Source organism: Marmota marmota, unplaced genomic scaffold (assembly GCF_001458135.2).
Source record: "Marmota marmota marmota unplaced genomic scaffold, marMar, whole genome shotgun sequence".
Taxonomy (NCBI): domain Eukaryota; kingdom Metazoa; phylum Chordata; class Mammalia; order Rodentia; family Sciuridae; genus Marmota; species Marmota marmota.
The window spans coordinates 5,695,947-5,713,056 of record NW_026000057.1 but is presented as its reverse complement, the minus strand read 5'-3'; the positions used below and the strand labels follow the sequence as shown (position 1 = coordinate 5,713,056).

General features: G+C 33.6%; 1 protein-coding gene across 3 annotated transcripts in view; it reads left to right on the top strand.

The window, feature by feature from the left end:
• Prmt9 (protein arginine methyltransferase 9) overlaps positions 1–17,110 on the top strand; it is a 44,173-nt gene that overhangs the window by 16,134 nt on the left and 10,929 nt on the right. For all 3 annotated transcript variants that reach the window (XM_015484457.2, XM_015484458.2, XM_048813486.1), the window contains 3 exons: positions 3,863–4,055; positions 5,922–6,105; positions 8,003–8,720. In XM_015484457.2, coding sequence (XP_015339943.1) covers positions 3,863–4,055; positions 5,922–6,105; positions 8,003–8,720 — 1,095 coding nt within the window. The remainder of the gene's footprint in view (positions 1–3,862; positions 4,056–5,921; positions 6,106–8,002; positions 8,721–17,110) is intronic.

Sequence of the window (17,110 nt, the reverse complement as noted above, 5' to 3'; positions counted from 1 at the left end):
TGTGGGTTGAGGTTGGTGAAGAAAGATGCTGAAAAAGATATATTTGAGTGCAATTGTTTTACCTGGCAGAAATGTTTGTAAATCATAATTATAAAATTACCTCAGGGAACCTAATCAGCTGAATCTGTTGCTTACCTGAGCAAACAAATATTTAAAAATAACAGAGAAAGCTGAAACTCACCTTTTGGTTATAAAAACCTAGGAATAAAATCAATAATGTATTGATGCAGAGGAAAGTGCATGAGTGATAGTAAAAAATTTCAAAGGCCTGTGATGCACAAGGCCTTTGTAGATTTCAGGTATAGTATTTCAAATTAGTAGGGAAAGAGCAAACTGATCAGTAAATGTGGTATTAGCTTCATTTGGGGAAAACAGATCCTTACTTCTAATTCAGTAAGATCTTGCAAAACAGGGTAGTATCCAGAAGCCATAAAATCTTGACAGATTGGACTACATTAAAAAGAAAAAAAATCAGTCTGTAAAATATACAGTACTTTTAAAGACAGGTGACAAACTGAGGTAAAAATTTTGTAACTTAAAACAAAGAAGGAATATAATTGTCAGAATGGAAATTGGATGGGATAATATTTTTAACTGCTTTTTTGAAGATGTGGGGAAAATTTACACACTTTGGGCGCAACATTTTAGTAGCTCAATTTGGTATTTTCTAACAAAAAATTAGAGATGTTTATAAGTCCTTGGCACTGCATTTCTGCATTTTGGAATCTCTCCTGACAAACACTCATTTATGTGTATGATGATTAATGTACAGGGGTATTCACTGTATTACTATAACTGAAAAAAACAAAAACAAAAACCTATCTGAATGTTTATCAACAAGAAAATATTTAATAGATTAGAACAGTCACCTATTATAATATTATACAAGTGTCCAAAAGAATTAGCCAAGGTACATGAACAGCAAGGGAACAAGTTTATGGTATTCCATATATGAATCTGATAAGGCATAATCCTAGGAGCAAGATTCAGGACCTTATATCTCCTTGGAGAAATGGCTGATTCTAGGATTAGGGCATGTTAGATTCAAGATGATTCTAAAACATCTTGTGTCAAAAAGCAAGAAAATGCTAAAAGCATCATCATCATCATCATCATCATGATCATCCTGGGAATTTTAAAGGAACACAGGAGCATGTTTGAAGGGTTAACCACTGGTCAAATCTGGGACAGTTTAAGTACCAAAATAAGTAAGAGCTGTTGTTTAAGATTGAAGCTATTGAATGAGAGTTCATGAATCTCTGCTTATAATATGCAGATTATAAATAAATATATGGGGGTAAAAGATACCTTTTCCTTACAGTGGAATGCTGACTAATAATACAGAAAAAAAATGATGCAGAATGACTATTATGCAATCCTCATGCACAGATGATAGAAGCAAGAATCAAGAATTGACTCTTAAGTCAAGGGAAGGAATTTAATGAGAAGCAGGGTATTCAGTGGTTTTAGAGTATCTTTCAAATGTACTTATTACAGAAGGAAAATTGTAAATGTGTAGTGAAGAAACCATACAGCATTTTAACCAAGTGACCAAGCTAAGATTCTTGGTGAGGAAACCCCCTTTATATAGATAGTATTGCCTCCCAGAAGTATGCACCTAATTATGAGGAAACCATAGACAAAGTCAAGATGGAGCCAAAAAATGTACTACCTTCTTAAAAAATTTCATTGTCATGAGAGAGAAAAAGCAAAGATAAGGAACATTAAATCTCCACATTAAAGGAGATTAAAGAGATAGTTGAGAGATATTGAATGTGGATTATAGATTGGAAAATACTGATTTGGTAACTATGGTGATTAAGAGAATATCTTTACTTGTAATAAATATACACTGAAAGTGTATCTGTTGAGGGATGAATAGGCATGGTGAATGCAACCTGCTTTCAGATAATTTAGAAGAAAATAAAGAGTGTGATAAAGCAAATGTGGCAAAATATCAAAAAACACGGTATGAGAAATTCTGGTTAAAGGGTATGAGAGTTCTTTATATTGTCTGGGAAAGTTGTCTATAGATTTAAAATAATTTACAAAATTAAAAAGTTAAGAGCAAAGTAAAATATGTGTAATGTATCTTTATATATATTTGAGCAATATATGTACATATTACACTCAAATGTAAAGAAGAAGGTATGGAAAGATATGCATCAAACACCAGTGAAGAAATAAGGATAGGAGTACTGTGAAGGTTGACATTCTCTTTCTATATGAAGTTGTAGCAGTAAGTCTATATTCATGTATTTTGTAATAAACTAAAAGGAACTTATTTGTCACATCTTTTTTGTTTTTATAACTTGTGACTTAAGTTATTAAAATTCTTAATTTTATTTGATGACTCCTTTTTTTGAGAGTATAATAAAAAAATTTCTAGAAGGGAACTAAACTTCTATAACTTTATAAAGGCAAATAGACTAAAACATAAATGCTTCTGGGGGCTAGGGATATAGTTCAGTTGGAAGAGTGCTTTCCTTGAATGTACAAGCCCCTGGGTTCAATCCCCAGCATTCCCACCAAAAAAAAAAAAAAAAAAAGCTTGTGAGGTGAGATGAGGTTGGAGTGTTTTCTTTTTACAAAATGGTCATGGAATGTTATTTTCAATGTAAATTTATTGACACAGACATCTTTATACTAAATGCATAACCTATACAATTGTGAATTTTCATGAAATTGATATATACCTGTGTAACCAGTATTCAGATCAGGGACCAGAACATTACTACCATCCTGGAAAGTCTCCAGGAAGAATCCCTTTCCTTTGCCATTCTCTGCTCCCTCAAAAGTAGCCATTATCCTGACCTCCAGTACTACACATTAGTGTTGCTTCTTTTGAATTTTACACAGATTAAACTATATAGTGTGATTGTGTGTGTGTATGCCTTGTTTCTTTTGTCTAACATATCCATGTTGTTAGGCTCAGTTTGTTGAACATAAAATTCCATTATATGAATATATTACAATATATTTATTTGTCTGTTTCACTATTTATGGACATTTAAATTGTATCAGTGGACTCTTGGTAAAATATTATTGCTACACACATTCCTGAATGTTCTTTTAATGTATGAATTTCTTTGGCTATAGTCCCAGAAGTGGAAAAGCCAAATACCACGTTAAGGGTGATTCTCTAATAGATATGTTTCACTTGAGTGGGTACTGCAAAACCATCTTCCAAAGTGGACTTACTAATTTATGTTCCTACAAGTAGTATGGGACTGTATCCTCATCAACACATGAACAAATAAAACTTGACTTTTATTTTTCCCCTTCTAGGGGTTGTGTACTATACATTATGGTTTTTACTTCATTACCCTGGGGATTATTGAAGCCAAGCAACTGTTAATGTACTTACTGGATTTGTTCTTTTTTTTCCCCCTGGTACTGGGGATTTAACCTAGGGGACTTTGCCATTGAGCTACATATCCTGCTCTTTTTATTTTTAGACAGTCCTAGTAAGTTGCTTAGTGCCTTGCTAATTTGCTTTGATCTTGCCATCCTTCTGTCTCAGCCTCTGGCTTCTTTGGGTGGAATTACAAGTGTATGCCACCTGATTAGATGTGTTCTTCTGTGAAGTGTCTAAAATTTGATTGAATATGTGTATTACAAATATTTTCATTCAGTGATTTTTATTTTTACTTATTAGGATGTCCTTTTCTGAGCAGAAGTTCTTTACTGTCATTTGTTGTCTTTTATAGCTAGTGATTATGTACATAATTTAAGAAACCTATGCCCATGATATCTTATTTCATTTTTTATATGTATTTTTTATGACTCAATATTAGATGATATTACTTGATGTAAAAGAAAAATCTTTCTCACCTACTTCCCTTATTTTGTCTCTCAACAGAGTAGGCCTTAAGGATATTGTTGGTATCCATTTGCCAAAAAATGTGAAATTTCAGAGTCCAGCTTATTCTTATATAGATAATGAAGAAACAGTTGAACCTTATACAACTGAAAAGATGAGTCGAGTTCCTGGAGGATATTTGGCTTTGACAGAGTGTTTTGAAATTATGAAAGTAGATTTTAACAATCTTCAGGTAAAAAAACAAAAAAATTCAATTATGATTTTTAAGCATTAAATTTCATGCATTGTTTAATGGATAGGACAATCTTATTTTTATGAGTTTGCATAAGATTTTGCTTCTGATATATAAAGAATTGATAAGAGAGTAATTAGAATTCCCTCCTGAAATTATTCACTCACTTCAAGCACAAATAAAAATTTCCTAAGATTTATTGGGATATATAGTTTGCCAAATGCTTTCACATTTGTCTTAGAGAGCTCTAACACCATGTTTCAGAAGAATTAGAATTATCCTTGTGCTATACAGATGAGGAAACTTTTTTTTTAATTGTAGATGGACACAGTACCTTTATTTTATTTATTTTTCTCTGGTGCTGAAGATCAAACCCAGTGCCCCACATGTGCAAGGCAGGCACTTCACCACTGAGCTACAACCCCATTTCCAGATGAGGAAACTATTTATCACATTAAACAGTTTCTGCCAGAATATTCAGCATGAAAATGCAAGGGCAAGACTTCTAGACCAAGTTTTTTTTTTTTTTTTTCTCTCTGTGTCATGATGCCTTTTTAAACTAATAGTATTCCTTGAAATGAACACTAATCCAAATTTCAAGATTAAATTTGCATTATGGTGACTAGCCATTCCATTGCCCAGGACTGAGGAGTTCCTGAGACAGAGGATGTTCAGTTTTAAAACTAGGGTGGTCTTAAGAAAAGCAGGGCAAATTGATCACCCTAGTTTGTATTTGTGTATGTGGTAGAAATTGAGAAAGGCCACATAGAACGCTTTTATGAGGTCTTTTTTTTTTAGTTGTAAATAGATTTTTTATTTTATTTATTTATTTATATGTGGTGCTGAGGATCAAACCCCAGGGCCTCACACATGCCAGGCAAGTGCTCTACCCTGAGCTACAACCCCAGCTCCATGAAGCTCTTTAATTAAGGTTAAATGTTCAAGTATACAGATGTTTTAGATGAAGCCACCTGGGGACCGAAGATTTTGTGAAGGTCATTTTAGCCTAAGATTTAAAAAATTTAATAGAAGCTTTATCCTCTAATAACTGTTGTTTGGTTATTATTGAGGTATTCTCCAACTAATTTTAATATTTTGGTTTTGCTTCCTGAGGCAGAGCAGTCTTCTTCCTAAGTATAATTGTTAGGAAGACTGAAAGTATAAGTATATAATCTGAGCAACATTCCAATAGGGAATAACACCATTGTAGTTGCTGATTACCTCAAAGCTATCCTTTTATTATTTTAATTTTTCTTTGCCATATACATTATTAAGGTTTTAATTTTGAAAGCATCACCTGCCTGTTTAACAATACTTTCAAGCCATACAGAATTGAAAATGAAAAAGCTCTGGTATTTTTCTTCCCTTTTTAAATCTTGGCCCCTCTTCCTCAGGTCAGGAGTTTGGAGTGCATCTTTCAGACTAGAATTTTCTGTTTATACACCTTTTTTTAAAAAAAATATTTATTTTTTTAGTTGTAGTTGGACACAGTACCTTTAGTTATTTATTTTTATGTGGTGCTAAGGATCGAACCCAGGCTCTCGCACGTGTCAGTCCAGTGCTCTGTGGCTGAGCCACAACCCTAGGCCACCATCATCCCTTTTTAAACAAAATAATTCTTGTGACTTTGCTACTTGCTTTGTCATCCAATATATCACGAAATTTCTTGCAGTGGTGATGTCTATCTGCCTATTCTTTGAGTAGCTGAGTGATACTCTAATATAACAGATCAAAACTCCTGATCCAGTAGTCTTGAGGTGGTTTTAGATATCCACGTTACTGGTTGCTTCAGAGTGCTGGGAAGGCTATTTCAGGGATGTTCAATGTATGAAATCCTCTCATTCATTTTACATTTTTTTCTCTAAGGAATTAAAAAGTCTTGCAACTAAAAAACCTGACTCAATTACTATTCCTGTTGTTAAAGAAGGCACATTAGATGCTGTTGTGGTTTGGTTTGTGCTTCAGCTCGATGATGAACACAGTTTATCCACAAGTCCTAGTGAGGAAACATGTTGGGAACAGGCTGTTTACCCTGTGCAGGACCTTCCAGGTAGGTCTTGTCTAGTTTTTGTTTTGTTTTTTTAAAAAAGTGTTGCTTGAATGCTCTGAGTATTCAAATCATGACTAAAAAGGGAAAAAACAAAACTCATAAAACTTTGGATATGAAGTTTTCAGTCAAGGGAAGTTGGTTAAATCTTTGAGAAGTTTTTTTTTTTTTCAAAAGTAGATATACATAATTAATATAAGTAGTTAAAGAAGAGAGATTAAAACCAACTCTGTTACATACCACTCAAGAATATTTATCACTGGTTTTTTAGTTATCAGTAAGTGAAAGAAATGCTGTTTTTGCTGTTGTTTGTGTTTTTAATGGAAAGTATTGGAAAATGCTTTTAGTGTAGGAGTTTTAACCCCTTGATGTATCTGATAACATCTGTGGAGACTCAGTCATAAATATGCACATACTAATAAACAAAAGCTGGCACTTCAGGGAGTTCATGGATGAATGAATTTACTAAGGAAGTTCTGTATTAAAGATAATTTTTGTGTGGAAATTTTTTTTTACAGCAATTTGATGAGTTTCAGTGAGTTTACAGCAGTTGAATTATATAGAAAAGCTCTACCCTTTTTAAGTAGAAAGGCAGTACATTTCGTTTTAGTCTCCTAAGGATCTAATTTGACAAGGTCATTAAGTTATGGATCTGTATAGTGTGTGGCTAGTGTGATGTTTTTAATTGGTAGATTTGGATTCATATCTCAAATCTGCTACTTACTGACTCCCTGTAGACTCGCCTTGCTAGTCATTTTTCCATTTTTGTTGTGATATATATATATAAATGAGATGGCACTGTCTACGTTTAGCAGTATTATTGTAGGAATTATTAGAGATAAAGGGTATGAAATGTCTACCACAGTGATTGGCACTCAATAAATTATACACACACACACACACAAACATATATTTTATATCTGTATATTTATTTTCTCTCAGAGTTAACTTATATGTCATTTTAAAAAAATATTTTTTATCAATTGTTTTTTATAACTTTTATTTATTTATTTTTATGTGATGCTTAGGATTGAACCCAGGGCCTTGAACATGCTAGGCTCTACTGCTGAGTCACAAACCCAGCTCGAATTGTCATTTTTTAAAAAGTATTTTTGGAGAAGAGTCATTTAAAATGTTTAAATGTAAGAATAACAACTTGTACTTTTAACTGGTTCTAGAGCTGATGAGAAGGTATTATGATTATTCATTTTCATTGTAAAGTTTTACCACATGTGAAACTCATAGAAAAGAGTACTTGTAGAACATAGTTCTTTCTTACACTTTGAAATTCCTAAGCATGCAAGAATATCTAAAAATTAACTGATTAGAAATATTTCAAACAGGATTCTGATGAATGCTGACTTGTTTTTTGAAAATTTTTCTTAGAGAAAAGAATGTCATGTTAAGTTAAAGTGAAATTTGATTTTGATTCCTGAATTTTTTCTATGGCCATACCACCCTGAACGCGCCCAATCTCATCTGATTCCTTAATTTTGTCTCTCTTTAGTTTTGTTAGCTTTATTACCAAAGATGATTGAGAATTCCCTGCAGCCATCTGCCCCGCCTCCCTGACCCATCTTCCCTATGGTGGTACCTATTGATAGCAGTAAACAAAACAAAACAAACCTATAATACTGATAGTGTTACAGTCCAGTAATAGAGCTCTTAAGTCTTTCTGTTATGGTACAAATTAATCGAATTTCCAAATTTTAGTTTTTCCCTAGTAAAGCTGGTGAGATTTTCCTAGTTTTTTAAAATAGTAAATTAATAGATGTAATCCTTTCTGTAGTTATTAAAAGAATTGTGGATTAAATGGGGGGATTGGAGATGTTTATGTGATCTTCAGGCTAACAAGCATTCCATATTAATCAGTTATACTATTTCTCTCTTATTAATGAAGACTACTGGATGAAGCCTGGAGATCATGTGACAATGGAAGTATCTTGTCAAGACTGTTACCTAAGAATCCAAAGTATCAGTGTTTTAAGTTTGGAACAAGAAATGGAAGTTACAAAAAGTTTTACTAAGGATACAGACTTACTATCTTCGGGAAAGGAGGCTGAACTCTGTAGTGCCCTGGCTAACCTTCAGACCAGCAAGCCAGATGCTGGAGAGCAAATATGTGTATTGGAATCCACAGAAATTGCTTTACTTAATAACATCCCATATCATGAAGGCTTTAAAATGGCAATGAAGAAGGTATTCTCTTCATTGACTCCAGAAAAACTGTGTCAGGTGATGGATCCTCACTGTGAGGATAATGAAATGAGCTCAGGAACTGGAAGGCAAAACACTGTGCAGAGCACCTCCGAACCTTTATATGTGTTAGATGTGTCTGAAGGTTTCTCTATTCTGCCTATAATTGCTGGCACACTCGGGCAGGTTAAGCCTTACAGTTCTGTGGAAAAAGACCAGCATCGTATTGCTCTGGACCTCATATCTGAAGCCAGTCACTTTCCTAAAGGAACACTTGAGTTTTGGCTGAGACATGTGGAGGATGAATCTGCTGTGTTGCAAAGGCCCAAATCAGACAAGTTGTGGAGCATAATCATACTGGATGTCATTGAGCCATCTGGGCTCATTCAGCAAGAAATAATGGAAAAAGCTGCAATATCGAGGTAAACCACAAAATAGAAATTTTTAGTTTTTTCAGTCTCAAACATCACATAAATTCTTTTAGTTCTTTAAGGGCACAACCATAAAAATGAAAGGCCATTGTGTGTTGGTCAAGCATTGTATTTGTGATTTCATGTTTACCTCTGTGTGCATATTATTACTGATTTTTTTTTTCCCTGAAGAAATCTCTGTACTGTAGGAGTGAAGAACAAAGTCTACTTTGTGTTAGGATAGCCTATGTTAATATAAGGACTTAGGTCAAAATCTATTAAAACAGGTAAGATGTTCAGGGTGAAAAAGATTAAAAAAACAAATTTATCTTTTATGATGTAAGAAACGTGGTCATGTTTGATGATATATTGGGAGAACTCATTCTTGAGAACGAGTACCAGTACTCCTGAGTCTTAATGTCTTTATTTTATAATATAGTTCTCTCTCTAAAGCTAAAGGTATTTCTCCTTTAACTTATGTTCCTCAATGTAAACTTGGCCTTATTATTTAATATAGAAAGTAAATTTGGCTATGTTTCAAAGTCCTTTAGTTATGATGCTGAGATCTGCAAAGAAGGCAATATGTAACAGTTGGAATCCCAAACTTATGAAAAATACATTTTTACAGATTAAAATTTTACATTATAGGGAGAGGGTTGTTTTGTATTAAAAAAAAGAACGGTGGGAATGCAGACCCAAGATTGAAATAGTATAAAGTTAAATTATCTATTCAAGGAAGATACTTGACAAACCTGGGAAAAAAGTATTTTGCTTACATAGTTAATTATAGTCAGATTTTATATGCAGTTTCTTTTGTTACTCACATTTATTGCTTGTGTGTGTGAACCAATAAAAACAACCATTGTGATTTTCTTTTTAAACAATCTTGTATGTATATATTATTATACTGGCTCTGATCTTAAATAAATTATGGAGCTATGGAGGCTTAAGTATATACACATATAATTGTGTGTGTAATTTTAAACAGATGGACCTGAAACAAGATCTAAAAGAGTTCATATCCAGTATCAGATTTGTTCCTGAATTTACTAAGTTGTGTAATTTCTTTGTTAGATGAGAATACTGGGTTAAATGTCTTTGAAGATAGTTCAACTCTGAATTTCTTACATAGTGAAGTTTAACTTATTTTTGATATAGTCACCTTGGAAAGTCTTATATTTCCCAAATGATTTATTTTTAGTTTTGATTTAATTTAAACTTACAGGAAAATTGCAAGAGTAGTACAGAGTACTTTTTACACATATTTACAGATTATTTACATTTCTTTTATTTATTTTATAATTTTCTTTGATTCTTTATTCTACTTTTCTTTTTTGAGAGTAGGTTAGAGACATAGTACTCCTTTACTACTACATAACTTATGTATGTATTTTTTTTATTAGAGCATTATAGTTGCAAACAGTAGTTGTGTACATTTTGAAAAAATCATACATGTGAGGAATTTGATTTTAAACTCTCTCTTCCTTTACTTCTTCTCCTGCTTCCCATTATTCTCTTCCTCTGTGTTACTGATATTCCTTTCACTCATTTATTTAGTTTTGACTTATTCTTTCTACATGTACATAAAGGTGAAATTTACTGTATATATTCATATATGTGTATAATGTGATTTTGTTAAATTCATTTCATATTTCTTCCCTTTTCCTGTCTTTTCTTTCTCCCTCTTGTTCTCCTCCTCCTATTCCATTGATGTTACCTATATCTTTATGATATTAAACCCTCCTCCCCCTTACTGCTCTCTTTCTGTTATTTTGCTCTAGCTTCTACATATCAGAAAAATATTTGGCTCTTTATTTTCTGAGTCTGGCTTATTTCACTTAGTAGGACTGGTATTACTTCTGAGATAACTCAGCAGAAAGTCCATTTGGTCCTGGGTGCCGCAGTCTGGCTGGGCACAATCAGAAGCCACTTGTCAAAAGAAACTAACTTTATTTTTAGAACCACACACGCCAAACAAAACAGCCTCTCAGGAAAAACCCTCAGAGCCTCAACTGCCACCACGGGCTTTCCACAAGCCTCTCTCTCCCACCCAAGCTTCTCTCCACCTCCCACAATCCTCCTGCTCTTGAGGCCGATTGGCTGGGTCACGTGGGCGGAGCCAAAAAAGTCCCCCAATGAGCAGCTCCGTGGTCTGAAAGGGCAGGGAAACAGCCCAATGAGCATCACCACAGAGGAGCCAATCAGCTAGATGTTGCTGGGGCCGAGGAGCCAATCAGCTAGATGTTGCTGGGGCCGCTGTGAGCCAATCATCAGCCGGCAGCTGGAAGTTTGCTGGCAGCTGGAAGTTTGCTGGGGCCCCTTCGGCTGTGGCTCTCAACACCTGGGCTTGCCTTTTTTTCCCCTAAGACTTTTCATTGCTGTATTGATCTGTTTAGGGTTTCTGTATCTTCCTGGTTCGATTTAGGCAGGTCATATATCTAGAAATTTGCCAATATCTTCTAGATTTTCCAGTTTATTAGAGTACAACTTTTCAAAATAGTTTTTTCAGTCTTTATTTCATTAATTTGGCTCTGATCTTATTTATTTCCTATCTTCCACTGACTTTGGAATTAGTTTGTTCTTCCTTAACTAAGGCTTTGAATTAGAACATAAGCTTATTTATTTGGGAATCTATTTTTTTATTTAGGTACTCAATGTTCTAAATTTTCTTCTTAGAACTACTTTATACCATCTGAGAGATTTTGATATATTGTATGTCCTCATTTGTTTAAAAAATTTTTCTTGAATTCTCTTTTCTTTTTTGATCCATTCTTTATTTAAAAGAGTATTCTTCAATGTTTATGTGTTTATGTGGTTTCTATGGTTTTTCTTGCTGTTGATTTTTAGATTCATTCCATTATGATGTGATAGGATATATGGATTATATCAGGTTTTTTTTGGTGTGTATGTGTGTTTGCTAAGACTTAAACACTGTGACCTAGAAGATGATCTGTTTGGAAAAGTTTGCATAAGTTGCTGAGAATAGGGAAATTCAGTTGTTTGGGGTGAAATATTCTGCACATGTCTATTAGGTCCATTTGATTTGTAGTATTATTTAGGTTGGACATATCTTTATTAATTTTATGCCTTGAGAACCTGTCTGCATGATAAGGGTTGTTGAAATCACAATATTACAAGTATTATTTTATTGGTGTTTATCAGATTATAGTTTATATATATAGTTTATCAGATATATAGTGTTTAGCATTTTTAAAAAAATATAATTGGATGTGCTGACATTTGGGGCAAATACACTTACTATCATTATATCTTCTTGTTGGATTGATCCCTTTGCCAGGATGTAGTGTCCTTTTTTTGTCCCATGATTAATTTTTGCTTGAAATCTGCTTTGTCAGATATGACAAAGTTTTCTGACTCCATTTGCATGGTGTATTTGTTTCCGTCCTTTTTCTTTCAGCCTGTGTCTTTGCTAATGACATGAGTCTCTTGCAAATAGCATCTAATTGCATCTTGTTTTTTTTTTTTTTAATATTTATTTTTTAGGTGTAGGTGGACACAATATAATGCCTTTATTTTATGTGGGTCTGCCCATGCTAGGTGAGTGCTCTACTGCTGAGCCACAATCCCAGCCCTGCTTTTTTTTTTTTTTTTTAACCCATTCTGCTAGTCTGTGTCTTTTAATTGAGGAGTTGAGACCATTTATATTCAGGGTTTTCATAGCTATGAATTTGTGGTTTCCTGCCATTTTGATTTCTTGTTATTGATTGCTCTTCTATTGATATTCATTTATTTAGACACTTTGGGATTTGTTTTTGGATTCCTCTATGTGCAGTTTATCTTTGTAGTACTGGATTAATGGTCATGGGTTCTCTTAGCTTACCGTTGTCATGGAAAGTTTTTATTTCTCCATTTGAAAGAGATCTTTCCTGGGTTTAGCAGTCTTGGCTGGCAATAGTTTTCTAATAGAGCTTGTAATATTCTTATTTCAGGACCTCCTTGATTTTAGTGCCTGAGGCGAGAAGTCAAAGGTGAACTCTAAATATGACTTGATGTTTCTCTCTTGCAGCTTTCAATATTCTTTATAATTTTCTATGTTAGCCATTTTGATTATGATGTGTCTTGGGAGAACTTCTTTTTTGATCTGCTCTATTTGGGGACTTGTATGATTCCTGTGTTTGAATAGCTATCTAATTTCTGATATGGGGAAAGTTTTCTGTTAATATCTCTTTGACAGTTTTCTTTATGCTTTTATACTGTATCTTCTATGATCTCTTCTATACTGGTGACACTCATGTTTGATCTGTTGATGTTGTCCCAGAGTTCATCATTTTTTTCTCCTTTATTGAATACTATTATACTCCAGTTCATGTGCCCTGTATTCAATCCCTGGTCTTTTATCTGTAAGGGCTGAAGTACTATTTTATTTTTATTTTTTTAATATTTATTTTTTAGTTTTTTTAGGTGGACACAATATCTTTATTTTTATGTGGTATTGAAGATCGAACCCAGTGCCCCGCACATGCCAGGAGAGTGCGCTACTGCTTGAGCCACATCCTCAGCCCTGAAGTTCTATTTTCTACACACTCTAATCTGTTGTTGATACTTCCAAGTGAATTTTAAATTTGATTCATTGGTTTTGAAATTAAATGATTCATTTGATTCATTCATGGTTTTGATTCCATGAATTCTGATTTGCTTCTTTTCCATATTTGTATTTCTTTATTGAAGTGGTCTGTCATCTCCTGTATTAGCTCTTAATGCATTCCTTAGATCTTCTTTTAGTTCATTGAACGTTTTAATGAGACAGAAAGAAGCAAATTTTAAAAAATTTTTTAATGTTTATTTTTTAGTTGTAGTTGGATACAATACCTTTACTTTAGTTATTCATATGTGGTGCTGAGGATTGAACCCAGGACCTTGCACGTGCTAGACGAGGCCTCCACAGTTGAGCCATAACCCCTTGAATACAACATTTTTAAGTGCCCAAAGGAAAAACATGTAAAACTGAAATTTTATATTTAGAAAAACATTCTTTAGGAAGGAAGGCAAAATAAATATATTTTCATATAATGAAAAGCTAAGAGCCAGCAGATTTGTTTAAAAAATAATTATTGGTCTTCAGACAGAAAGAAAACGATACTGGAAGGAAAACTGGGCATCAGTGATAAAGAGAAAGCAACACAATAACAAATATGTGGGTAAATGTAAGAGGTTATCATCTTTTTGTCTTCTTTAAGATATGTTTTTGACTTTTGAAAGGAAAATTAAGAAAATATCTAAAACTGAACAGAAGGGAAAATACTGCATATAAAAATTTGTGGGTGCAATGAAAACAGTGCTTAGAGATTTATAACATTAAATGCTTATGTTAACTAAGAAGAAAGTTCTCAATAATTTTAAACTTCCTAAGTTTAAAATGATGATCAAAATAAACCCAACACTAGCCCAAAGTACAAACTGTACAAACTATCCACCTTATAGATTTATTAGATCAATTTCTGGAAGAGCTTGAACTACCACAAGAACATGAACATTTAGATGGTCCAGTGACCATTAAAGAAAATAAACTCCTAATAGGAAAATCTCTAAAAAGATCTTCAGGTATTTATATCAATGATATCATTGGAAAAATTTACCACACATTTGAAGAATTAATACCAATTCTTTACAAACATTCCCAAGAAGTAGAAGAATATGGAACAATTCACAGTATACTTTATGAAGCTGGTATTACAAGATAGTTGAACCAGAAAAGACAGTGTCAAAATAAAACAATGAAAGAAACCCCAGATTGATAGACCAAAGTCCGACCTGTATAGACACACAAATATTGACAAACAATAAAGACCTATGAATGTATAGATTGATGTAGAATAATTATGATAAAATTCAGTATCCATTGATAAAAACTTTCAGAAAAATAGGAATAGAGAGTATTATGGAGTGTTAAATTATATCTCTCAGAAGATATATTTAGGTTCCAACTCCATACATAGGAATAAGGCACCCCCTCATTTTCCCCCAGAAATGGTATTAGTATGATTTAATTACCTCAGGGACTGGAGTTAACATCATTCATGGTTCAGTGGGGTTTGCATCCTTATAAAGAGATCAGGGCAAGCTTTGATTAAGTGTGATTAGGAGTCCTTATATGATTATCTTCATAATAAACAAAGATTATTATCTTTGATTTATATTTGTAGTGAAATATTTTAATTCCCTTACCTGTCATTTTGGGTACATTCCATAGGTATTTCTTTGTGGTTTCCATGGGTGTTTCATTTACATACAGAGGGATCCCACTATAGCAGTGTCACTCTACAGCAGTGTGACTTAAGTAGTGTACAGAATGCTGCTGTACCTCTGCAACCCTACCCCCTCAGCTACTTATGTTACATGTGTGTACACTGTGTTTTCCATCTTGTGGAAAACAAAAAATAGCACTAGCTTTTACAATTGTCATGAATTTGTTTCCTAGAGATATCTAAAAAACTGAAAACCGAGTAATTTTATAAGTGTCCCACTAATTCCTATAGGGTTTTCGTGAGTGTTCTAAATAGAGTAGTGGTACATAATGGTTTAATCCGGAGCAGTTCCTTAACCTTTGATTATGTACTGTGACATTGATATTTTTGAAGGATTTAGGCTAGTTTTTTGTAGTATGGCCTTTCATTTAAATTTGCTTCTTCATGATCAGATTTATACTATGTATTTTTTTTTATTAGTTGCTCAAAACAGTACAATGATCTTGACATATCATACATTTGATTGCAGTATCACATTGGTTTTACAGCCACGTTTATACATATAGCCATATTAGTGTCTATTCTGCTACCCTTCCTATTCCCCCCTCCCGTCCCATCCCCTCCCATCACCTCTCTCTACCCACTCTATGACACTTTTCTCTCTTTTTTTTTTTCTTCCTCACACCATCTTATGTAATTTTGCATAACAATGAGGGTCTCCTTCCATCTTCTGTGCGATTCCCCTTCTCTCTCCCATTCCCATGCATGTCTCATCCCTATTTAATGGTAGTCTTCTTCTCATGCTCTTCCTCCCTGCTCTGTTTTGAGTTGCCCCCCTTATATCAAAGAAGACATTCGGCATTTGCTCCTTAGGGATTGGCTAGCTTCACTCAGCATAATCTGCTCTAATGCCATCCATTTCCCTGCAAATGCCATGATTTTGTTATTTTTTGGTGCTGAGTAATATTCCATTGTGTATTAATTCCACATTTTTTTTTATCCATTTATCTATTGAAGGGCATCTGGGTTGGTTCCACAGTCTAGCTATTGTGAATTGTGCTGCTATGAACATTGATGCTATGTATTTTTGGTGGGATATTATAGATATGGTGTTTGAGATCCCAGTGCATTGTATCAGAAGGCACAAATCTATTTTTCCTGTTATTAATGATGTAAACTTTGATTACTTGGTTAAGGTTTTTCCACTGAAACTTTGAAATTTTTCCTTTTGTAGTTAATGCTTCATTAGTGGGTGTTAGTATTTTAAGACCATATAAATGTACAATTCCTCATCAGACCTTTATTTGCTGATTTTAATCTCCATTGATTTTTTTAAACCCTTCTGTCCAATATGTTAATTTATTTTTACTTGGGCTCCTGGATTCTATTCTATTGAGTTATAAGCCATTACTCTCATTTATTTGTACACAAATAGTTGTGATAGCTTTATTTATAATACTTGAAAACCAGAAATAATACTAGTATGCTTGCATCTATGGTTACTATAGTACACCCATATTGTGACATACCACTAAGGACTATTTATACTTGCAGAAACTTAAGTCAGAGCCCAAAGAATTATGTTGAGTGAAAATAGTCCCCAGAGAACATATAATCAAATTTATGATTGTGTTGAAATTACAGAGATGGAGGACAGATTGCTTGGGATTAAGAAGAAGATAGGTGCATTTGTAAAAGTATATGAGGCAAATGAGTGTAAGGGTATATACTTACAGGCTCCTTAAAAGGGTAACAAGAGTGATCTTGTTGTTAGTGATAGAAATGTTCTGGATCTTCATTTTCTAATTTTCTACATCTTGATTATGGTATTGTACTCTATTTTGCAAGATTTTACCACTGGGAGAAACTGGGTAAAAGGACATGGGATCTCCTTGTTTTATTTCTTAGAACTGCATAGAAGTATATGACTTATGTCAAAACATAAGGTTGATTTAATAAAAACATCCACATGTATTTATCAGCTTGTTAGTCTGAAGTAAGTTAATGAAGTGGTAGACTTTGAAATGTTTTGACACACCACTGGGTTCATTTTCTAGATGACTTCTTCCTATGAGGTGAGTGACAGTTCCAGTCCCCAAGTGTTAGATACCTTCTTTGGTCTAATCAAGGAATTCTCTTGATGGGCTTAGATGTCTGACATCTTCCCAGCTAATTTAAAGCTGTATCTAGAGGTAT